General features: G+C 50.6%; 1 protein-coding gene across 1 annotated transcript in view; it reads left to right on the forward strand.

Annotated features, from left to right (window-relative positions):
• The first annotated feature begins 3,849 nt into the window (after positions 1-3,849).
• The window catches only part of GPR139 (G protein-coupled receptor 139), a 37,311-nt gene continuing 15,630 nt past the window's right edge, over positions 3,850-25,530 (forward strand). Inside the window, exon 1 of the mRNA XM_012736035.2 lies at positions 3,850-3,964. Within this exon, the coding sequence (XP_012591489.1) occupies positions 3,850-3,964 (115 nt within the window). The remainder of the gene's footprint in view (positions 3,965-25,530) is intronic.

Below are 25,530 nucleotides of genomic sequence, written 5' to 3' on the forward strand. Positions count from 1 at the left end.
TATTTTTGCCTCACTCATGTTCATTATGTGTCTAGGCTTCTAGGCACTTTAGCTTGCAAATCCTCCCCTAATGTTCTGCATATATTTCTATTATAGTTATTTATTATTAATAGTTTCATTTAAGATTTATTTCTGGACACCTATGTGGCACTGCTCTTGGCCCTGGGGACACAGTGGAGGACAGAACAGATGAAGACCCTGCCTTCATGTCATAGAGCCCACCTTACAATGTATGACACCTTACAATGTATGACAGTTTTTGCTCATGTGCCTGTCCTTCCACTTGACTGAACTCCCCAGTGGTTTCAACACAAGCTTTAAGGTCAGACTGCCTGGGACCCAATCCCAGCTGCGTGGACTTGAGCAAATGATTAAATGTCTCTGAGCCTTGGTCTTCTCACCTGTGAAATGGGGCTAATAATTGTACTTTCCTTCCAGTGTTACCATGAGGATAAAATTAGTAATGCCTGGTTTATTTGTCTCTAAATAAACTTTCAATAAACGTTAACTCTTATTACTCAGCTCTATCCCCTAAGCAGAACAGGCTTCATGGGCATGTGACCCATGTAGTCACACAGGGCCCCATGCTTAGAAGGACTCCATGCTTGGTTCAATGCTCGGCTGTTGCTGTCTGGAAATTCTTAATAAGTTTTGAACGAGGGACTCCTCCTTTTCGTTTTGCACTGGGCCTTGCAAATTATGCGGCTGGTCCCGACCAGCACATATTGAGCGTCCGTCCAGTAAAAGTCTGTTGAAAGAATGAATAAATAAATGGATTTAGCCAACCACAGTTGTTGGTTTGAGCACAGCACTGTCATACAGAGCCGGTCAAGTGGATCAGGCCATTGAGCAAAGTTAAATAGATTTTTGTTATTAACTCATCCTGCCCCTTCCCTGGGACCAAGAACACCCAAAGCCTGACGCAAAACCTTAAAGATCTTCTTATCCAAAGTATCTATTTCCCAGGAAATTTGGACCTTAACAAGCTGCCAAGGTTCCTGATGGAGCCACCAGAGGACACGGTCCCATGTCCCGTTCTCCACAATGGCAGTCTGTGACATTGCCACCACTTTCCTCCCATTCTCCCTGCTCAGCATCCCTGAAACAAAGATACACCTGTTCTCCTCCATCCCCATTTTACAGATGGGGAAATAAAGGCTCAGACACACTAAGGCCCATCAAGACTCCTCATGCAGCCCAGCCAGGTTTCTAGCTTCATAAAGAGTCTCTAACTACAGCCCCAGAATTCAAACCATTCAAGTCGTTTTTGGAGTGACTAGTCATACGTGATCATTGCACGCTGAATCCGAGACTGTGACGCCCAGCCCCGACAGCATCCCCTGCTCTCACACTCTGGCCTGCAAAGACAAAACAGACAGACTCCTCTCCCTGCACCCTGCATGTCCCAGGCTGGTGCGTGCTGAGTCCTCTCAGTCTTTCATGATTCACGGTGAGTCTGCCACATGCAGGCACCGTGTGAAGCTGGGGGTGCACAACCAGGAACAAAACGGACAAGAGGCCCTTCCCCTTCTAAGAGGGGACACAGGCAAGAAGCAAAATAAATAAATGCAATGCGTATGGTCTGCTGCAGGTGCTGAGCACTGCGGAGAAAAATCAAACAGGGAGGAACAAAGGAAGTGAATATTTTGGGGTGGGGAAGGGAGTAGATATTTCAATTTTAAATAAGATTGCCAGGGAAAGCCTCCAAGAGTGGAGAACATACGAGCAAAGACCTGAAGACGGTGGGGAAGCAGGCCACGCAGCTTTCTGGAGGAAGAGCATTCCAGGCAGAGGGAACAGCCACTGCAAAAGCCCCGAGGCCCGATGCATGATTCACAATGCTCAGACTGGAAGGGCTGTCCCAAATCACAACACTGCCCCCTGCCAATTTCTCACCTCCGCCTGTAGACAAATCCAATCTATAGGTTTTTGAACAATTATTTATTGAGCCACAACGATGGCCAGGCACCTCCTTATTTATCAATGCAGTGGTGTTTTTGCTTTGTTTGTGTTTGCAGTAGTCACATTTAAACAATGAGAGAGGGCACAATAAAATGTCAATATCTAATGGGGCTTGAAATCTCAGGCCCAGCTTCATGGAGCTCATGTGACTTTGTAATAATCTGTCCCTTTGGGGACAGGAGGGGCCTGTACCTCTCTGCTCATCACATACCAGGCAGGACCAGCAGATCCTTGGGCAGTTTGCCTGGCTCTGTGTGCCTGGAGTTTTCCACCCTGCCCTGCCCCGCCCCTCCACCCCCCGTCCCTGCCTGGGGGACCCCTAACAAAGACAGAGACTGGACACATGCGCATCACTGGACATGAGGGGCAGGGGTCCCCTCCACCTTGGGAGACCGGCAAGAGGCCGGAGAAAGCCGGTTCCTTCTCTCCAGGGTTGGGTGTTATAGGGGGTGCAGGCCTCTGGGGAACCAACGAGGGGGAGGTCTGAGATTTCTCGGAGCCCAGCACGTGCTCCTAGAAGTGCCCTGCCTCCCTCCCAATCCTGCAAGATCTTTAACTGTCTCACACACATCATCGCGAGCCCTTAGACTGACGTCTCTCCCCTCCGAATTCCGTGGTGGCCCCAAGAACAGCTGCAGTGGGACCCTGCCTACCGTGAGGAGATGGGGTGCCCGTCCACTGCACGGCTCGGATCCCACCTGCCTTACCAACACCTCCCTTTGCACAACCTTCAAACACTCCGCGCCGCCCCGGTGGCTCCCACGTGCGTTCTCGTGTGTGCTTGGAGTGCCCTGTGAGCGTGGCCCGGGCGTGGTGATGAGGGTGCCTGTGTTCTCACGCATCTGGGTGTGGGGTGGGGGGCGCCCGTGTGCCCGAGTGCGTGTGAGTGCACCCGCGTGACTGGGTGCTGTGTGTCTTTGTGTGTGTGTCTGCGTGGCGGCAACATCATCGTCCCAGCCGGAAAGGTGGCATGTGGCCAGCTTCTCTTGGCCGGGCTGCATCCCATTAAACGCACTCCAACTGGGGGACCGTCACCGCTGGCCGCCTCCGGAGTCAACACAGGCGCAGGGACGCGTGCACCCCTCTTTCTGGAGCCCGCACGCTCAACCCCTGGTCCGGGAAGACAGCCCTTTAGCATCCTCGCTGCTCCCCCTGCCTCCCCCGGCCTCCCCCTGCGGCCCCCTGCCTCCCTCTGCCTCCCCCTGCGGCCCCAGCCCGCCCGGTGTGGAATCCTGTCTGGAGATGGACTGGGCGCGCTGGCGAGGGGGACAGAGGCGGCGGCGAGGAGAGCGGAGAGAGGCGAGCCGAGGGCACGCGGGAGGAGCCGCGGCGGGAGACGAGGGTCCCACCCACGCCACGCCCCTCGGCCGGGCTGCAGGTGGGGCCGTGCGCTCTCCGCCGCCCTCCCGGGGTTCCCAGGTGTCGCTCCAGCGTCCCCCGGAAACTGCAGCCCAGAGAGGCGGGGTGAGACCCCTCCTTCCCGGCGCCCCCCAACACACACACGCGCGCACACACACACACACGCACAGACACACGCACGCACGCGCACAGGCGGCTGCTGATTGGCTGCGGGAGCGGCGGCCCAGCCCCCGGCTCCGAGGCGGGAGCCCAGCGGGTCCGAGGCGGGAGGCGCACACGGGCTCCGGGAGCCCCTCCCGAGTCCCGAGTCCCCGAGTCCCCGAGTCCCCGCGCCCCGCGGGAGGGCTGAGCCGAGCCGGGCGAGCAGGTGCAGAGCGAGCAGAGGGGACCACGGCCAGGGGTGGAAGCAAGTCCCGCGCGCAGAGAGGCGCCGCCGCTCCAGCTGTCGCCGCCGCCGCCTCCGACCAGCGTCCAGAGCCGGGCTGGCAGGCAGGGCGCGGAGCGGCGAGGGCAGCGAGGGGCGCGCTCATGGAGCACACGCACGCCCACCTCGTCACCAACAGCTCGCTGTCCTGGTCCCCCTGCGGCTTGGGCTTCGTGCCGGTGGTCTACTACAGCCTCTTGCTGTGCCTCGGTTTACCAGGTGAGGAACGTGGCGGGTGAGGGAGGGCAGCCAGAGGCCCCAAGGGCCGAGAGCCCCTGCCCAGAGCCCCCAGCCCCGTCCTCCTTCCCCGCGCGTCCCCTGCGCCCCTCTGAAAAAGTTTACCCCTTAGGGGCAACTGCGGAGATTTCCAGACTGGGGGAGAGGAAGTTGCGGTGCCTGGCGGGGCTGTGTGTGTGTGTGTGTGTGTGTGTGTGTGTGTGTGTGTGTGTGTGTGTGTGTGTGTGTGTGTGATGAGTGTTACGAGCGCGGTGTGGGTGTGAGTTGGTGTGAGTGTGGATTCGAGTGTGCGTGTGTGCGCGGAGGGTCGGCGTCCGTGAAGCGTCCGTGGAGGGCTGTGTGTGACTTGGCTGCATGTTCTGCCCAGATTTCCTGGAGGCTTCCTCTCTCCTAGCCCCGGGGCGTCCACCCCATTCGGGGGCTCCTCTGCCTGTCACTGCCTGACATGGCATGCAGCCGGTCACCCTGACGCTGGGCACTCTCTTGCTCGAAGGCACCCTGGGATGGGACAAGGATGTGCCCTTGCTGCCCACCCCTGAGCGAGAAAGGGTCCCCCCCCCCACTGGCTGGGAAGAGGCAGGGGTGGCTCTGGGACCGTGCTCTGGCCAGGGCAGGGGTGCGTGAGACACACAGGCTGCCTCCTCTGCCCAAGGGGTCACAGTCTCCTTGAGGACATGCCCCCCCACCCCGGGCAGCTCAAGGCTGCTGCAAATAGCTGGCTGGTCCCACATCTTCATGTCCTCTCCGAAGTGTGGCTGGGACTTGTGCTGAATTCCTGAAGAGAGCTGAGCTGCTTGGGGGGTGGGGTGGGGGTTGCTTGCCTGGGCCGTGAGAGAGAGAGACAGAGACAGAGACAGAGACAGAGAGAGGTTTTTCCAAAGCTCCGGTATTGGATGCCCCTTCTTCCAGACAGTCTCTGTGGCAGATAGATTCCTGAAGATCACTTGCATGCAGAGAGGAGAGAGAAATAAAAAGGAGCAGAAAGAAAAATCCAATATACAGCCTAAAATCGTAGCCTCATCTACCCAGTCATCTTCGAGTCTGAGAACCTTAGCATCCTGGGATCCCAGGAACTTGGGTGCCGAATTGCTCAGAGCCTTGCCGAGATTTCCTTTCCAAAACATCCAACTTGGCAGCCAGGGCCCCTGATGAGATCGTTTAAACAAACCCCCCCCCCCCCACCCGCAGCACAGTTTGGCAGGCAAGAGAAAGCACAAGTTTACTGATGTGTGAGTGTCTCCCCCGGCCAGTGATGAGGCTTTTATTCCTAACTAATCGCTCCGGCTGCCCTCGGAGAGCAGCTCAGCTCAGCTCAGCCTCCGATTCGCCCTGCCGGGGTGGCAGCACGTGTCCTGTAATTACCTCGAGCCGAGATTGATTTCCATCCAGGCTCTACCTCCCCCTTCAGCCCTCCTGAGCCTGTCCCCGGAGCACTCTTTTGGGAAATGAGTTTTTGAGGAGGTTGGTTATTGGTGATGCTTGCCGAACCGGAAAAGCGGCAGGCTCTCTCCCCCTCCGCCCTCCCATCAGCAATGTCCCTGGCCCCCTCCCGCCCTTCCGTCTCCTCTGCTGATGGCAGTGGCCACTCACTCACCCTCCCAGGCTTTTCTGATGAAAACCCTCCAGGCGTCAGAGGCATAAGGACAGCAGGGAGGCTGACCCTGCAAGAGTCCAAGGCAGGGCCATGAGGATGGGGAACATGAGAAAGCTCAGACCTTCCAAGACCTCCAGGTGGAAGTCAAGGTACGTTAGACCTTCCCGGCCTGACTCCTGTGCCAGCTCCAGCCTTCCTGACCCGCAGCATCGGCAGCCACTGTGTGCCGGGCACCGCACTGGGCTCACGCTTAGCCCAGAGCTTGAGACTTAGAAGAGTGAAGTTAGGAGTAGAGCTTGGCAGGTATCGGTGTGTTCTTACACTCGGCTAACGGTTGTGAGCACCCACAGCGTGCCCAGTGTTGAGGACAAGTAACCAAGGGACTCCAAGACTCCTAAGGTGCAGACCCTGAGTCCGAGGAGCTCACAAATGGAAGTGTATGATTCCAGAGGGCAAATGGATGCAGAAGGACCCAGCAACATGGAGAAGAATGACCAGGGAGACCAGGCTTGTCCAAAAGTCAGGAACTGATAGCTGTTTTGTTACCATCCCACAAGGTTGGTTCAAAGGTGAAATCCCTAAGGCATCCTCTTAGAACCATAACAGGAGGCAAGTATGTGCTGGCAACTAAGAACGAGTGTTAATCCAGCTCTGCTGGTTGTGGGCTTTTCAAGTATTTGTGCCTCAGTTTCCACATCTTGTAAAATGGGCATTAGGAGAGTGGTTACCCCCTGGAATGGTGGTGAGCAGGGATGATGTTGCTTGAGATGATGGTGCAAGTCAGTCGCTCAGCTTGGTGACTGACACTCATGGATCAAAGCTGTGCTGCTGCACTCGTGGCTGCCACGAAGCTGATTAGTTGTACCGGAGGTGCTGCGGCTAGCCCCTGCCCGCCCCACAGGGAGCCAAAGGAGGGCCTGAGAGGTGCCCAGAGGAGAGCACTTAGCTCAGCATGTGATTCCTTTTGCAGAGCTCACCACAGCAGTCCCCACCCTGTCACCCCCAACCCCCCACCCTGCCACAGCAATTAGCAAACCCTCATTACCCTCCCGCTGACTGGGAGCCTGACAAGGCTGGGTGTGAAGTAACAGACCACAGGCCTTGCTAATATTGTTGAAAACTGAGATTTTAATTGAATCACTGTTCCTGGCAGTGGACTCACCCCTAGTTTTCCATCCTTGCAGCAGTGGTTGGAGACGTGGATGGGAACTAAGGGATGGATGGCGAGTGTTTGGCAACGGGGTGGGGGGGTTAGTCACTAGGGGAGAGTGGCAGTGTCTCTGACCACCTTCAGTTTTCTAGGTTGGGAAGACAGGCTTGGGAAAAGGCATGTGGTCCAATCCTCTGCTTTTAGGAATTGCCCCAGTCCAATTTAACTGGTCTGGTGTGGGATCCAAGGAATTCTAACGTGAAGGATGGGGAGAGAGCTCCGCCACTTACGAATCCTCACCTCCCTGCACCACAATTTTCCCCATCTGTAAAATGGGGGTAACAGTAGAACCTATTTACCCCACACAATAGTGTATATGTAGTAAGATAATCTATGCAAAAATGGCCTAGTACAGTGCCTGGTCCAAGGAAAATGCTTATTACGCAGTGTCTTCTCCACACCAGATCTTTGTCACCTATACTATTGCACTTATTCACTGCCACACCCCTGTGACCGAGACATACCTCTGAACGTGTGTTACAGATGAGCAAACTGAGATCCGGAGAAGTACAGCATCTTGTCTGCACTCACATGGTTGAAGCAACATGCAGACACACCTGTGCTTGTCACTGTGTCACATCACCTTCAGGACCGCCGGGAAGTTGTTTCCACTAACCTCGGTCCCTCACGCTATGTGCACGGTGGAAAAATTGGTGTCCCAGCTGTTCCTAAATCCCCATCTCTTTCCCTCTCTCCTCCTTCTTCAGTAAGCAAGCTGCTTCTCAGTTCTGGGGACACATAACATAAATCAGCAGAGCCAGCAAGGAGGGTTAGGGGACACAGGCTAGGCTCGCCGAGACAAGACAGTGGGAAAGAGAAGGCAGCGTGGGAGGAAAAGACGAACTTGAACCCCTGGGGGAAGACAGTGAGCGGAAGGATGGGTGAGCCCGCCTGATAAGGAAGGAGCAGCGTGAAATTAAACTGAGATTTGAGAGTATTTTTTAAATGTTGCCTTCTAAAAGGTGCCACGGATGTTAAGAAAGACAAGGTGAGGACGGAGATGATAGCTGGAAACTGCACGCCGCCCAACAGAAGGGAGCATGTCTACAACTGCCAGGCGAGGGTGATAATATCTGCCTCCGAGGGTTGGCGGGAGATGACGAGGGCTGGCAGGTAATAAGCGAGCCTGACACGTGAGAGTTGCCGTGGTTAACTAGAGGCAGGAACCCGGTAGCCTGAAGGCTGGACTCAGCCCTGCAGGTGTATCTTCTTTAGCCCGAAAACATCTTTAATTGGAGAAAAGGTAGTAAACAGGTTAAGAATACAAACTCTGGAGCTAGATCTCTGAGATTTGAGTCCTGGCTTTGCTGCTTAAAGCTGTGTGACCTTAGGCAAGTGCCTTTAACCACTCCATGCCTCGATTTCCCCATCTGTAAAGTGGGAGGCGATGATAATTATAGTCCACACTTCATAGGGTCTCTGTGAAGATTAAGTGTCTTAAGTACTGAATACAAAACCTGGCACACGGTAATCACCCAGTAAGTTATTTTTTCATCATTTAAAAATTAGGAGAAATTCCAAACTCATTTTATGACACTAGCTTTACTCTAGTATCAAAACCAGACAAAGACATGACAAGAAAAGAAAACTATAGCCTAATATTCTTCATGAACATAGGCACAAAAACCCTCAACATGATATTAGCAAACCTAATCCATTGATATAGAAGGACAATATAGCAAGTCCAACTTGGGTTTATCCCAGGAATGCACAACTGGTTCAACAGTTGAAAATCATTCCATATAATCCACCTTATTAATGAACTAAAAAAGAAAACCCATATGATCCATCTCAATATATGCAGAAAAAGCATTTGACAAAATTCAATATACATTCATGATAAAAAAAATCATTAAACTTGGAACAGAAAGATAACGTCTTTAACCTGATAAGGGATTATCTATAAATAACCTACAGCTTAGCACATTTTATGATGAAAGACTGAATGCTTTTCCCATAAGATCTGGAACAAGAATGACTGCTCTCACCACTCCTATTCAATATCATACCAGGAGTCCTGGCCAGTGCAATATGGCAAGAAAAAGAAATAAAAGGTATACAGAAAGGAAGAAACTAAGTTGTTTCCGTTCATAGATGATATAATGGACTTCATAGAAAATCACAGACTCCACCCCCAAAAAGCTTCTAACAAACTAGCAAGTTAGTTTAGCACATTTGCAGGATACATGGTTAATATGTAAAAACTAGTTGTGTTTTTATATATTGGAAAAAATCTTTTAAATAGATTTCCAAGTTCCCTTGAAAAACCAGAAGAACTGACATTAGGCTTATATTCCAAGAAGACAGCAATTTTGGGGAGCTAAAGAATTGCTGCTTTCTTTTCTTTCTTTTTTTTTTCATTGAATAGATAATAACATTCATATGGTTCAAAAGCCTAAAAAATATAAAAAGGTGCATATTGAAAAGTCTCCTTTCCATCACTTTCCTCTATTCACCAATTCTCAAATCCGCCACCAACACGACACAGGAAACCACCCACTGTTACTCATGTCTTAGTTTCTTATGCCTTCTTTCAGGGTATCCTAGTGCATACACAAGCAATTATGAATTGAGGATTTCAACTCTCCCTTTTCTTATTCTCCCCCAAATGAGCACATCACACACGCTGTCCTACATTTTCTCTTTTTCACATGATATATAAACCATCTAGAAAATGTATACGAAGCTTTATTATGCTTCTATGAAACTGTGTAGTGTTCCACTGTGTATTTGTACCACAAGTTATTTAGCGGCTGTCCCTTTCAAAAGCACACCAATCCTAACAGGTCCCTGCATGGAGCACCTAATTCACCTCTGTGACCTGTCTGGCCATCCTTAGGCACATTTGATCATAGGACTCCAGTCACAGTGGGGGACAAAGAACACTGCATCAGAAGTCCTGGGTCCCAGGCTTGCTCTGGCAATAACTCACCCTGTAACCTTGGACGAGTCATTCTTGACGGGTCTGTCAAAGGCCCAAGGCAGCGGACTCTGCGTATGTAGTTCTGGTTGGAGGCACAGCCCACAGATGGAACATGAGCACAGACCAAGGATGTAGCTACAGTGGAGGCTGCCTGGGCCAGGTTTGGGCTGGAATCCAGAACAGCATTTTTGTAGTCTTGGCCCCGGCACACTTTCTGTAATGATCATGTCAGCTCTGCTTCGTGAGGCTGAGTGTCAAATGTCTTGTGCTGGCACTGGACATGTATGTGGATCCTGTATCTTACCTGTGTTTGCTGTGTGGTCTCAGGTATAATTCTTCCCCTCTCTGAGCCCCTGTTTTCTCATTTATAAGAAAGTGGGCGGCCAAGTTCAGCAGTTAAGCAAGTAGTCACCGATGTCGAACTGGCTAGGTTTGAATCCTGGCACCCCTGTCTGTTAGACTGTGACGTTGCACAAGTTCCTCACCCTCTCTGAGCCTCCACCTCCTTCGCCATGAGATGAGACGATAACAACACCTCTCTCGTGGGGCTGTAAAAATGCTTAGCACCCTTTGTGGTACATGTCTTGGTACATGAGTAATAGCTCAATAAATGTCATTAACCTTCTGTGCCCTGCATCGTGGCTGTGGCAATAAGCAATAAAAGATGCAAAGGCTTCTCACAGCCCCTCGCACGTGGTAGGAGCTCAAAACGTAGTAACTCGCATTGTTTTATTGTCTCCCAAGTCCACGGGTGGCAGCGCTGTACGCGCGGGCCCTGCAAGCCACGCGTCACTCTCCGCAAAGGTCTTGTCCACGAATGCACGATCCGCTCAGAGAGGGAGTGAAACCCCTGGCACACTAGGAGAGAATGATCCAGTGGACTAAGCAATCAATCCCATCATAAGCCCAGGCAATTTATCCACCTAAAAGAATCGCCTGCAATCCAGTAAGACTCCGAGAAATAATATCGGTGCAGAACATGACATGGCCTTCAGCTAAAGCTGGCAAGCAGAGACCGACAGGCGCCGCCAGCAATGTTGTCATGGGTGCTGCGGCCAGGGCCACGACCAGAAAGGGTCCTGCCTCCGAACTTCCATGTGGTTCTGAAACATGTAGGCGAGCACATGTCAACCCGGCTGAGGGCCCCATGACATGCTTGTGGCCAGGTGTCTTGGATTCAAATACTGGCAAAGGGCAGTCAGATGATATAAATGAACAAAGTGATCCAGTTTTAAGAAATGCTTCACTTGCCCAAAGAATCATGCTTCCCTGCTGTTTTTCTGAATGCATGTGGCTCTCTTGGTTTCTCTCATTTTTCCTGGGTGATAGAGACATATGTACAAAAAAAAAAAAAAGCAAACAAACTTTGCACATTCCCCTTACTAATTGCTAACACTGTATAGCTGAGGTCCCCACCCTCTGGGCCGTGGACTGGTATCGGTCTGTGGCCTGCTAGGAAGTGGACTGCACAGCAGGAGGTGAGCAGCAGGCAAGCCAGCGAAGCTTCATCTGTATTTACAGCTGCTCCCCATCGCTCCCATCACCACCCGAGATCTCACTGTCAGATCAGCAGCGGCATTAGTTGCAGGAAAACAAGCTCAGGGCTCCCACTGATTCTGCATTATGCTGAGTTGCATAATTATTTCATTATATATCACAATGTAATAATAATAGACATAAAGTGCACGGTAAGTGTGATGTGCTTGAATCATCTCGAAACCCTCCCACCCTGCCCCAATCCATGGAAAAATTATCTTCCATGAAACCAGTCCCTGGTGCCAAAAAGGTTGCGGACCACTGCTCTATAGCACTTACTACATGCTAGGGATTTTTCAAAGCACTTCCCATGTGCTCACTCATTTAATCCCGTGAAAGTTCTTTGAGGCATGTATATGTTTATGCCCATTTCTCAGATGAGAATTTTGAGACACTTTGAGTCAACGTTGCACAGCTAGGGGCTGACAGAACAATGTGTGGTGCTGCTCCCAGACTTTGTTATAAAACACAACAGCAGCACACACTCCTCATTGACAGCTGGCACTCAGTCCAGGTCCCCAGGTGAGGGTGACTCCAACAGGGAGGACAGGGACTCAGAGCTAGAAAGTGCTGCTGCCACTCAGCTTTCCAGACAATGGCTCAGTGTGGCCCAATTGTTCAAAAACTCTAGAAATCTGGATGTTTTTATATGAAATATCCAGTGTTTCAATGCTGGCAACTAATTCAAGCATTTTAAAAACACCATGTGAGCCAGCACGTTGAGAGCCAAACCAAACATGTCTGCAGGCTTGATGTGGCCCCCCCCCCCCCAGGCTGCCGATTCACAAAACTCGGGGCTGGGGAGAGATGGTGGATGCACTGAGAAACACCAGTAGGGTCGCGGCAGGTGGAAAATAACAATAAGAATCTAAAGGGCGGAGTGAGAGAAAATAGAAATGGAGACCCAGAGAAATATATGGCTAACTAGGAAAAGCATGCCAACTCAGGAAAGCAGGATTTGGCATGCACTGGAAGAAAAAGCTCCAAGAAATACCACAAATTGCATGTTAACAGCATCTCGGGATACAAATCCACCTTTTGGGGGGAATAGGAAGAGTCCTGCCAGCATGGTGGATTAGGATGTGGGCTCTGTGGTCCCCAAACCTGGATATAAATTCCAGTCTCGTGGCTTCCTATTGGTGGGGCTCTGGCAAGTTGCTTTGCTCTCTCTGAGCCTCAGTGTTCCTGTCTGCAGAATGGGTGTATCAGTGCCCCCTCACATGGTTCATGTTGTGGATGAAATGAGCTTATTCACAGCCACCCAGGGCACAGTGCCTGGTACTCCAAGGCTGAGTTGTATAATTATTTCATTATATATTATAATGGTAATATATAATGCTGTGTCTAGCTCACAAAATGAGGACTCTGAGAACTTTCTGAAAGTTGAAGAGCTTGGGATGGCAGAGTCTTAACCAGAACTTAGTTTTCCCAACTCTTACTTAGATTGCTTTTCATGAAATCACACTGTTAGTGTGGCCTCTTAAGAGAAAGCAAAGTGATAGGAGTAAAGGAGAAAGAGGATGAGAAATTTTGTAGTTCAGAGTGACCACCTAGATTTTTCTTGGTTTGTTTTGTGGGCATATAGGATTATTTTAGGTGGTACAAGTCTGCGGCATTAAATCTCTTTTCCGTTTTCTTAATCCTTCTGAATCCATCAAAGGGAAAGTCTCAGCTTGGTGCTAGTGCATCTTTAACACCTTTTAAATATGGGCTAAATCTCTCTTTTTAGCTGACAGAGAGCAGGCTATTGGCACAGACCTTGGCAGGCAGCAGTATCTAGCTAGAATTTAATGCCACTCTTGTATTGTCATTGTATTTATGTTTAAAGCTACCCTCTGGCTTGTGATCTGGGATTGCTGTATATCTGTGCTGTCAAATATAATAAACACTAGCCACATGTGGCTTTGAGCATTTGACATTTGATTAGTGCAAGTGAGGAACTAAATTTTCAATTTCATTTTATGTCAATGAATATGCAATTAAAATATGATACTCAATTTAGTTGTTAGAAAATAGCTGTATACTTGGAACAACTTGGGTATGTGTACTGTACATTTCACGGCATCTAAGTAGAGGTCAGGGACTTCCAATGAAAACTTAGCATCCATAGAGAGAGGTGCTGAAGTGTGAAATACACACCAGAATTTGAAGATATAGCACAGAAAGAAAGGGAAATATCTTATTCATAATTTGCATTGATTACATTGTGGATATATGTAGATAAATTACAAATATTGTTAAAATTAATTTCTCCTGTTTCTTTTTACTTTTTTGATGTGTCTGCTAGGAAAATGTTAATGGCATGTGTGGCTCACATGACATTTATATGGGACAGAACTAGGATAGAAAGTGTAAGTTTAAGAAAAAAAGACAAATCACTTTCAAACAAAATGCTAAATAAAGAGCAGTACAGGTGACACAAGAATACAGCAAAAATCATAAAGTTGGTTGGAGTCTTAGTCAGTTTGGGCTGCTGTAACAAAGTGCTGTAGACTGGGTGGCTTATAAACAGCAGAAATTTATTTCTCACAGTTCTGGAGACTGGAAGTCCAAGGTCAGGGTGCCAGTGGGGTAGGTTCTGGTGAGGGCTCTCTTCAAGGTTGCAGATGGCCAACTTCTTGATGTGTACTCACAAGGGTAAAGAGGGCAAGGGGTCTCTTTTATAAGGGCACTAATCCCATTCATCAGGGCTCTGTCCTCATGACCTCTCAAAAGCCCCTAATACCATCACTTTCAGAGTTAGGAATTCAGCATGTGAATTTAGAGGGACACAAACATTCAGCCCATTGCAACGGGCCAGTCACTAACGTCTGGGAACACTGACCTAATACAATGCCTTTGATGGAAAAAACTGAGGCTGAGAGGGCAAGGAAGCTCCTCAAGAATACATGGCTAATTAGAGGCAGGGCTCAGCCTGGGCCCCAAGGGTCTTCCAGGTCCCAAATCCAGTGTGCTTTGGCCACCATGGTGGCAGGAATAACCCTTCCACTTCCACTTCCACCAAGGAGAATGTAAAGAAGGTAGAGTGTGGGCATGGGGAGGGGTGGCTATCTTGGATCCCAGAGATATTCAAAGGGAAGAACTTCTGAATGGGTGACCCAGGGTCTTTGCCTTTCTATAAAGTAGAAGCAGAATGGCTTGGGCTTCTCTTAAGTGAAGGCCATGACCTGCTGAGCTACATTAAGAGGAAGCTTGGACTTTTACCCCCAAATGTGTGTTTTCATTTTGCCCTATGGTAAGGACGGATGAAAAGAAGATCCACACAGCACAGACAATGGATCTGCACTGCTTGATTCATTTACCTATCCCTCCATCCCTCCATCCATCCCTCCATTCCTCCACCCATCCCATCCCTCCCTCCATCCATCCATCCCTCCATCCCTCCATCCATCCCTCCATCCCTTCTTCCATCCATCCCTCCTTCCATCCATCCATCCCTCTATCCTTCCTTCCATCCATCCATCCCTCCAACCCTCCATCCATCCCTCCTTCCATCCATCCATCCCTCTATCCTTCCTTCCATCCATCCATCCCTCCATCCCTCCATCCATCCCTCCAACCCTCCATCCATCCCTCCATCCATCCCTCCATCCCTCCATCCCTCCTTCCATCCATCCATCCCTCCAACCCTCCATCCATCCCTCCATCCCTCCTTCCATCCATCTATCCCTCTATCCTTCCTTCCATCCATCCATCCCTCCAACCCTCCATGCATCCCTCCATCCCTCCCTCCATCCATCCATCCCTCCATCCCTCCTTCCATCCATCCATCCCTCCAACCCTCCATCCATCCCTCCAACCCTCCTTCTATCCCTCCATTCCTCTATCCCTCCATCCATCCCTCCCTCCCTCTATCCATCCCTCCCTCCAACCCTCCATCCATCCCTCCATCCCTCCCTCCCTCCATCCATCCCTCCCTCCAACCCTCCATCCATCCCTCCACCCATCCCTCCCTCCCTACATCCATCCATCCCTCCATCCCTCCACCCATCCCTCCATCCCTCCCTCCATCCATCTATCCCTCCAACCCTCCATCCATCCCTCCATTCCTCCATCCATCCATCCATCCTTCCATCTATCCCTCCATTCCTCCACCCATCCCTCCATCCAACCCTCCATCCATCCATCATGGGCCTGCATTGCCAGCTACCAGACATGTGCTAGGCATGTGGCGAGCCACAAAAGACCTGTTCCCTACCCTTGTGGCATTTATGCATGCACGCACACACACACACACACACACACACACACACATGCACACACATGGAAGACCATCATGATCAAAAACCCAAATAAATATAAAAGTTTAACTGTGAAAAGGTCATGAAAGAGAGCTATATGTGCTGTGGTATCTTATCACTGGGGAACTTGACCCAGAGAGAGAGGCCAAGGAAATCTCCCGTCAGGAAGGAGCCATGGAAATCTGAAGGACAAGGAAGGGAAGGGTGGAAGGGAGAAGGCAAAAGGAGCAGGCTGCACCTTGACCCTGAGGCAGGAGGGGGCCGGTGCACACATACATGGGACAGGAAGAAGGCCAGAGAGTCTGCAGTGACCAAAGTGGGGCAGGAGTAGGAGGCAAGGTGTGAGATCAAGTGGAGTGCAGCAGGAAGCCAGCGCTCTGTAAAAGCAGGTAGAATGACCCCCGAGCTGGGGCCCCACATCCTGCAGGGTGTGAGCTGATATATCCACCAGCGACTCCTTTTCTTGCCCTGCCTGTTTGCCAGGACGTTTGGCAGTCAGTAGACCCGGGGAAATTGCTTTTCTGCCACAGACATTTCTTGTCATTTTCTGCTAAGTGCAAGGCAAGCTATCAGCCACGTCATTTCAACCGAGGGACTCTATGCCGACACACGCACAGACACACACACACACAAAGACGTGCACACACGGAGATGCAGACTCACATAGACACGCATGCAGACACGTGCACGCACGTGCGCGCACGCACACGCCACAGCCAAAGGCACAGGATGGCGGGGGTTCGGTCCCAGCTGCAGCCCTTTGCTTTTAGCATTCAGGCCTCACCGCCAGGGTTCAGTTCCGCAGAGCTGCTGTGAGAACCGTCACTGCCTCTTGAAAGCAAAGCAGCGGCTTCCCTGGCACGTGGTGGCTCAGAGCAATGGCTGGAGAGGGAGTTGGAGAGGGACGTGCCGTGAGGAGGGTGGGGTGGCCCCTTATAGGAGGCCTGGGCTGCTCTGCCGCTCACAGAATGGGGCCCCGCACCAGGACCACCCTGCACGCCCAGGACCCGCCCCGGCAGGGGTGTCGTGGAGGCGACACCGGTCCGTCCAAGAATCAGGCGTCCCTGGGTTACAGCTTCAGCGCTGCCACTTTGCCGGTTGGGTGCAAGTGGTTTTCCCTGAGCCTCAGTGTCCCCACCTGGGAACAGGGGTGAAACTATGAACTTTATTCACTTAGCATATCTGTGTGGAGCCCCTCCATGCGCCAGATGCTCTTGTAGGCAGCGGGAGAAAAGCGAAGAATACAGAGGTCCCTGCACAGGTGCGCGTTCTGCAGGGGAGACAGGCGGCGAGTGAGGGGACCAAGGGCACCTACCTTAAGGGCCCTGCAGAGAGGGGGTGTTTGAGCTGAGACCTGTGCCCTGGGAAGGGGCCGGGCGTGGGCGGGGAGCACAGGGGTAAGGGCCTGCCAGGCAGAGGGCACAGCCAGGGACTGGGGATGAGGCAGCAGGAGAGGCGGGAGCAGGGCAGCAGGCGGGGAGGGCAGGAGGAGAGGGGAAGGAGGTGGCGCTGCCCCAGCTGTGCCGCTCATGGTAGATTTGACTCCGAGAGCTGCAAGAAGACACGGGAGCCCTTGAGGAGCTGACATGATCTACTCAAAGGTCTCTCTGGTTGCCGTGAAAAGAGTAGATGGGCGGTGAGGGGGAGCAGCAAAGAGAGGGAGGTGGCAGTTGCCGCAGGGAGGCCCTCACGGGCACCAGGCAGAGAGAGGGACGCGGGAGCCGGCTGCCCAGACTGGCACACAGTGGGAGCGCAGGGGCCCGGTCGTGTGCGGGGCCAGCCTCTCGCATCCTGCCCCCACCCCAGCCACCACCAGCTTCGGTCTCCACGCCAGACACAGACAACCCAGGGAAGTGGGTAAGCTGAGGATGTCCTCGGACACCCAGGGAGCCTGTGCCTGGCTCTTGGAAGCCGCAGGGGCGCTGCGGAGGCACGCAGACAGCCATCATCTCAGTGGTGGCAGTGGGCGGGTCCTGCTAAGGACCCAGCTGTCAGGCGGGAGAACCCCAAACAGAGAGTAAACAAGCATAGGGCTGGGCTGCCATCCGTCCGACAGAGGCCAACGAGAAAGGAAAGGTCACCTTCGGCACTGTCCTTTAACAAATGAACGGGACTGAGTTCTGGCCAGCGTGATGGAGGGACACTGTCACCAGGACAGCATTCGGGACTGATGACACAGAGGCCGTGGAGGGGAGGGAGCAACGACTCCAAGGACATCTTGGAAATGGGCAGAGAGAGCCCACGGAAGAGGGAAGGAAAGTCTGGTTGCTTCTGGATCTTCTCGCAGCAGACCTTCCAGCCCAAGGAGGATGACTCTGGGAGATAATGAAAAAAAAAATTTTGTTAAATTACTCTCAGCACTAAATGCTTCCCTCAAAATGTTGGTCCAACGCATGCCAGTTAACATCCTTCTCAACCAGCCTCATTTCTTTTCCCGAAGAGGTCTGACCCAGGGCTCATCCCCGGCCTGCAGCCAGTTAGAGACAGACCTCTCCAAATATGGGTGTAGCCTCTATGTAAGGCTTCCTTAACAAGCAGCACTTTCCCTAAAGTAACATCCAGAGGCAACCTCATAAAAACCCAGATTTCTCGTAGTTCTTAAGAAATGTTAAGGTCTGGCAAATGTGGGCCCTCCTTGACTGTTGCCAAGAACCTAGAGCCAAGTAGCCACAGTCTCCCTTAGAAGCGGCTTGTGCTACCCTCTTCTCTGCAGTCTCCACCTCTCCCTATTGCCTCCCTCAACACCAAGATTCTTTTTATATCTGACCGGTTTCTCTGACTTATGTCCCCTGCCTTGCCCCTGTAGGAATTTGAGTTTGCTGCTTTAATGCTTTTGGCCAATTTGACTATGTATACCAACCTCCCACCCACCACACACACACACACACACACACATACACTTTGGGCCTTATCTCCTCTCCAACAATTCTAGAAGCATTTCCTGCAAAAAAAAAAAGGAAGTCTGCAAGACCTGGGTTTGAAATTCCTACAGGACTTTCTAGCTGTGTAGAACTTAACTTCTGTTAACTTCTGCGAACTTCTACATCCATATCTGTAGAATGAGAGTGACTGCCCATCTTACTGAGGGGACTACCTAAGATAATGTATGCAAAGTGCCTGGCACCTAGTAGATGTTTAACCAATAGAAGAGTTTCTTTTTTTAAGACAGATAAGGATTTCCTAGCAGATCCCCACCTGGGCTCTTCAGGCTGCATTATTTAGGGCCAGTTTCCATATAATGAGGCCCTACTTTGTGCCAGGAATTACAGGAGTAATGACAAAGTGAAAGACAAAGATGAGCATGAAATGGTCCCTGCCCTTAAAGAACTCACACTCTAGTTAGGTAGAAAAGCATATCAATAATCATAATGAAATGGGGCAAGTTCTACAATGGGGTGAGGCATTTAAATTCCTGTGGGGATTCCTGTGCCTGAGAACATTGAAAAGGTGCTGAGTTAGACAATGAGCCCTTGACAGTGGGCATGGAAGTGTAGATCAGCTCTTGACTCCACTGTCTCCAGTGGGCCTTGGCACGTGGTAATGGGTTTGGTAAGTATTGGATGGATGGACGCGTGGATGGGTGGATGGATGGATGGGTGGAGGGATGTTGGATGGATGGATGGATGGGTGGGTGGGTGTTGGATTGATGGATGGATGAATATTGGGTGGATGGATGGGTGGATGCTGGATGGATGTTGGATGGATGTTGGATGGATGGATGGATGGATGGATGGATGGATGGATGGATGGATGGGTAGATGGGTGGGTGGATGGATAGCTGGGTGGATGGATGGATGGTTGGATAGATGGGTGGTTGGATGGATAGATGGATGTTGGATGGATGGATAGGTGGATGGGTGGATGGATAGGTAGATGCATGGATGGGTGGATGGATGAGTGCCTTCTTAATCCCATCAATGTACTCTTTATACTAGCCTAAAAGAATACTAAAAACAATATCTTGATCATAACTACCTTCATCATTATAATCATCACAACTACCATTTATTGAGTACTTACTCTGAGCCAAGCACTAGAACAAGCATTTGCTCCATATGGCCTCATTTAGTCTTTACAGCAGTGCCTGTGAGGTTCTTCTCTCATGCCCATTTGACAGATGGGGAAACTGAGGCTCTGAAATAAAAATGGCTTACATGAGATAATTCAGCTAGTGAGCAGCAGAGCTGAGATGTAACAAGCTTGCTCATCACTGCTTATGTTTTGCACTGGGCCTACCGCAGACATTGGTATTCAGGGCACAGGACGAGATAAATGCTGTGTCTACAGACCTCTGTCTTGGTTCATCCTCCCAGCCTGGTCTTTGCAGGCGTTTGGGGGAACTATGTCTTCCTTCCTGATTGAGTACTCTCCCAGCCATGTCCCCATTGCCCTCTCCCCAAGCAGATGTTTTAATTACTTGAAATTATTTTTAAGCAAGGACAGGTAGGTGAATTTCCTCTCTCCCCACACCTAACCTACAAAATGGAAATTGAGTTGCTTCTTTTTTAAAGTAGCATATTGTGATGAAACCATTCCCCTGAAAATATCTCTCTTCCAGATCCTCCCAGGGTTTCCTTTATCAACCATAGGGACTCGATTTCTGTCAAGTACTCGAAATTCCAAATCTAGTCCATGTAGTGAATGTTTATTGACCACCTATTATGTGGCATACTCTGTTCCTAACACTTGAAAAGAGTCATCAATGGTAACCATTAATGTTTATGCAGTGCAGACCAATATACAAAGTGAATTAAAATTTACAATGACCTTATCCATTAGGAAACTGAAGCTCAGAGGAGGTAAGTAGCTTTCCCAAGATACTGCTAGTAGGCAGGGCCAAAAACTGAATTTGCATCCCTGGACCTCAGACCCTGGGCTCATCATTCTACTATACATAGAAAGCTGTCAAAGGCATGAGTGGCCTCCAAAGTGGAGGCACCCCTCCCTCTAAATCCTGCGAGGACTCTCCATGGTTCATTCGTTTGTGCATTGTGTGCTAGCTACTGTGGCGCCACAAAGACAAATGAATCTGGGTTCCTACCCTCGGGGAGGTCTCAGTCTAGTTGGAAAGACGAGGAAGGAAACTACATGACTGTGAAGATTGATGTGTGATGTGCGCAAAGGAAGCCTGGTGCACCATGGGACAAAGAGGAAGGTACCGACTGGAAGGGCAGGCAGTGCGGGGGGTAGGGTCATTGGGAAGGGCAGACTCTTTGCCCTGCTGTCTGGAGCTCACCCCCTCCATTCTGAGACATGATATGCAACATGTGTCCTGATTCTTCATCCATTTCTTCATCGTGCATGTCGCATCATTGCCAAGAACCAGAGAAGAGGAAAGATGAGTGACCTTTGCCCTTGCTTTCAAGACATGCACAGTCCAGTGGGTGAAACAAAGTAAACCGAACAATTATTAGGTTGTGCAATATGAACTTGTCAGTATTTGGCCACTTTTCACCTTCTAAAATGTCTATTGTATGGGGTTCAACCTATTACCCTATAGGGTAATGATTTGTTGTTTTCAGGAGGATATTGTAGCCCCAAACCCATGGCCAAATACTGCATCCATGCCTCTCCGACACACAGCACCCCACATAGCAGAAGCCGTGGCTGGACCTTGGATAGTAAGATTGCTGAAGCCCTGAGGGTAGAAACTAAATTAACAGTCATTCACCATAATTATAACTAACATTATTGAGCACACGCTACCTGTGGGGTACAGTTTTAAGCACTTTAGCTGAATGAACTAATTTAATCCTTCTAACCCTATGCAGTAAGTACTATTGTTGCCCCCATTCTACAGATGAGGAAACTGAGGCACATGGCAAGTTGGTAAGTGGCTCGGAGCCAGGCTCCAGACACAGGCACCAGGTGCTAGAGCCCGTGCTCCCATCTGCTGGACTGCAGCGAGAGGTAGAGATTTTAATAGTGCTTTCGAGCAGGACAGGTCTTTGGTTCCAAGATCACCCAACAGGGTATTTTCATTAAAGCTCTAATCCTCCTTTTCTGACGTGGGGATATAGAGCTGAGACACCCACCTTTGGGGAACAGAACTGTTAAGACTGCCCGTGTTGGCGATAGAGCTACAGCTCTACACACCAGGTAGAAAACGTCTTCTCTGAGTGGGGGATGAAATTGATGATGAGGGTGGCATCTGATTCCCCCGTCAGGAATCAGGGTTCGAGCCCTATTTTTTTAACACTGGAAAGAGCCAGAAACTGACTAGTCTTGTGTGAGGCTTTGGGCACAAGCAGAGCTACTTGGGGACACAGGGACAAAGTGCAGCCCAAAGCTGGAAAGGAGGCCCTTCCCCCACCGCTGCTCAATGGCAGCCCACCTCAGACATAAGCAATTAGGATGTCGCAAATGGGAATCTTCTCCCCATTCCGTTTCCTAACCAGCCATTGCTGACTCCTTTGGGCTGCAGCCCTCTTGACAACTCTCTCACCGGCTCTAATAAATAACCTTTCCATTGATTCCCTTTAGTTTTCTAAGCATGTGACTATATTATCTGCAATGATAACAATAATAATAACAACAATAACAATTGTGCCTTCTCAAATAGCTACACCTCTTATTTTAGGTTCCTATGAAAATGTGACTTTGGCTAACCTGCAGGTTTGGATTCTTTATTAGCATTTGGCATTAGTTAAATTAGTTTTGCCAATAGCATTTTATTAGAACGAGGAAAATGGATTGAGTTTTCGAGCACGGATGGAATGGCTTCAGGAATGGAGGGACCTGAGCAGAGCTAAGAAGTCCCTGCAGTCACCTGGGGGTAAAATGATGACATCTAGACTCAGAAGCTGCATTAAACAAATATTTGTCGAGTGCCTACTGTGTGCCAGGGGCCTACTGTGTGCCTACTTGTTTAGTGGCCCTAAACAAGACAGGCACACGCCTGCCCTCCCAAAGCGCCTAGTGTCAGGATGGCCAAGGAAAGAGACAAGACAATGTGCCTAAGAGGTATTTTGATGAAGAATCCGCTAGGCAGGAAACAAAACGTGACTCCCACTCTCAAAACCTGGCTGTGTAATTGATAATGATCGGGAAATTGTCTGGATTTTTATTAGCTTCTGAAATCTATTACAATATATTCATCTGGGGGGGAAGAAGGGATGAGAGCAATGAAATTAGAATTCTTCATTTATGAATGCTTTTGACAACGTGAATTCAAGAGAAATTAGCAGATATTTTAATTTTCTGCTGTTGAGCTCCCGATACCCGTCAGGCTACCTCTGAAATATCTCGTGATAATTAACATTTGCCTGACGTTTTTCCAGCTTCCGAAACCGCTTCCCACGCATTACCTCCTTCGGTCCCCCCACAACAACCTTGGGAGTTTGCAAAGCAATTTCACTGAGGTTATCGCCCTGGCTTTCTTGAATTCTCATCCCTCATTTCCCTGCGGTCCACACGCCAGCCGAGCCCGTCGTTTTGCAGGGCTGCAAACACAGCGGCGCTTTCACACTTCCTTGATTTTGCACTTGTGGCTCTCCCTGGTGAGAAAGAAGACTGTCCCTTCCTTGCTCAGCCAAGCAGAACCCTGGTCATTCAGAGAAACCGTGGGCAGGTGGGGAAGGGCTTTTGTTTCCCGGGACAGCTGGGAAGGTCTGGGCACCGCGGAGTAGGGGGACACCCAGGGATGGTGCCCGTGTCCTGGGTAGACCAGCAGGCCGGTGGGCACAAGCTCTGTCCTGCAGCCGGCGGGGTGTCAGTGGAAATAATGGTCCCCAAACCTTCTCCCCTCTTAAGAAAGTCCAGCAACTGACACTTTATAGTTGGACAGACCTAGCTTCGAATCTGGCTCTTCGATTTACCCGCTGCGTAACTTTGGACAAGTCTCTAAATCTAATCCTAAATCCCCTCCGCTATAGAGAGGGTCTAATAATACCTGCATTTGAAGGGAAGGGAGCAGCAGTGACTATTAGGTGTAAAATACTTATCACAGTTTCTAGCTTATATTAAGAGATTGCTAAATGGAAGCTATTATTTTTATGATTAAGACCACTTCCCTCCTGGCAGAAAAAGGCATGGAATCATTCATCATCATCGTCATTATCACTATCGCTGCTGCTACTGCTACTATTTACATTTTCTCTTATTTCTAAAAGAGGGGTGTGGGGGGCTCACCTACATTTCCTGCTGAGGCGTTCCCTGTCCTGTCTTGGAAATGGTATTTCTGCTCAGAGGGAAAAAGGAGGAAGGAAGTTTGTTTTGTCCCAGGCAAGATTACAGCAAAAGGATGGGGACATCAGTCTGTCATCACTGATGGCCGGACAGACAAGCTGGCTCATTAGGGACAGAAAGAGTCATCCGCACAGAATGGATCGGCCAATATCAGAGGAAGAGGGAACCGCGTTGGAGTCTGGAGAGAGTGTGGCTTGTCCAGGGAGCTTCAATTACAGCGGTTTCTTTCAGCTCACATAGGAAGGGCAAGAGGATGCGTGAAACTGGATGAAGGCCCGTGCAGAAGCTGAGATTCCAGTGGTTTCTACTGTACGTCCCATTATCAGTCTCCTTTTACAGGTGAGGAAACAGGCACAGAGAGGTTCAGTAACTTCCCCAGGGTCACACAGCAATTATGTATCAGACCTGGATCTGGCACCTGTGCTCGTTACCACTGAACCAAGAAGACATTGCTTCTTTTTCTCTGTGACACTCGGGCACGTGCCCTGAAGCCGGAAAAGAAGCAAACCCCTCCCACGTCGCGAGGAAACAAGCCACTTTCACCTGCTGAACTCAGCTCGAGCAGGTTGGAAGCTGCTTTCTCGATGCCACCTCCCAGGGGACAGGGGTGGGTTTTTAGAAGTTCCCGAACATACAACCGTTTCCATATAATTATGCATCCTTGACCTACATGTCATTCAGCTGTGTGCTTGGGCTGGAGGTACAGAAAACAATTTCTCCAACCACAGAAAATTGCTTCCCAAGGCCCCCTGGGTAATGAGACATTGTCCTCTGGGCATGGCCTGTTCCCTGCCCGTCCACGTCTCCCGGTACAGGAGCTGCCACTTCAACCCTGCGTCTGCCGGGAGGACGCGGGTCCCACGGTGGAACAGAACGTCCACCAGGAGGGCGGCCTGGGGGAGCGAGCAGCTGGGCTGCGTGCAGCGGAGAATTTTCTGATGTTCTTGAACGCCCAGATCCCGCGGAACCTCCCTGTGCTAACCCGAGAGAGAGCGGGTAGCGGGGTGGGCCTCATGTGGGAGGGTGTGACTTCTCAGCATCCCTGCTGTCTCTTGTCGACTTTTATAGACGGGGCGGCTCCCGCGAGGTGCAGAGAGGACCCTCTGTTCCCCGCCTCCGTGCTGTCTCCCTGCGGGGCTACCCGTGGTTCGGGAGAAAACTAGGAAGCTTCTTGCTTAGCAAAACCCTGTAATGCTTAAAGCCCTTTGATGGGCCTCCATCATCTCAGGACAAACCCGGCTCCAACAGGGCTGCGGAGCCGCTGGGACCAGGTGCTGGGACTTCCCCCCCGTCTCCGGGAAAGGGGGACAGACGGAATGAATGAGAGGCCTGGTGGGGCTCGGGGGGCTGGAGGGCAGCCCCACCCCCACCCCGTGGAAACGTGAGCCCAGTGCGGCCTTCCCTTCTGATTTTCCAGAGAAGCTCAAAACCTGGACTGTACACAAAATCACTCCAGTTTAGGACAATGATGGCTAATGCAAAGGCGCACCTGTCACCCAGAATGCATCCGGCAAGCCGCCAGCCCGTGACCCACAGCCTACGCCGAACTTGCAGCCACTCAGTCAGGCATCCTGCCTCTTGGTCTACCGCATCCTGTTCCCTGCTGTGGGCACTGTGCTTCCCAGTCACTCGCCTGGCTCCTGTGCCTCCACATCCCTGCACAGATGCCACCGCCTCCAAGAAGCCTACCGTGATTCTCTAGAGTAGACTTTTTTTTTTTTTTACCCCTCTGGGATCCCATAGCATGCTGTCTTCTGCCGTTGTGAGGTTTCTCTCTGGGTATCTCCCTGGTTCCTCTGCCAGGCTAGAAGCTCCAGGAGGACAGAAACCAGTTCCAATGCACTGTGAGCTCTGCAG

This window comes from Microcebus murinus, chromosome 19, assembly GCF_040939455.1.
Source record: "Microcebus murinus isolate Inina chromosome 19, M.murinus_Inina_mat1.0, whole genome shotgun sequence".
NCBI lineage: Eukaryota > Metazoa > Chordata > Mammalia > Primates > Cheirogaleidae > Microcebus > Microcebus murinus.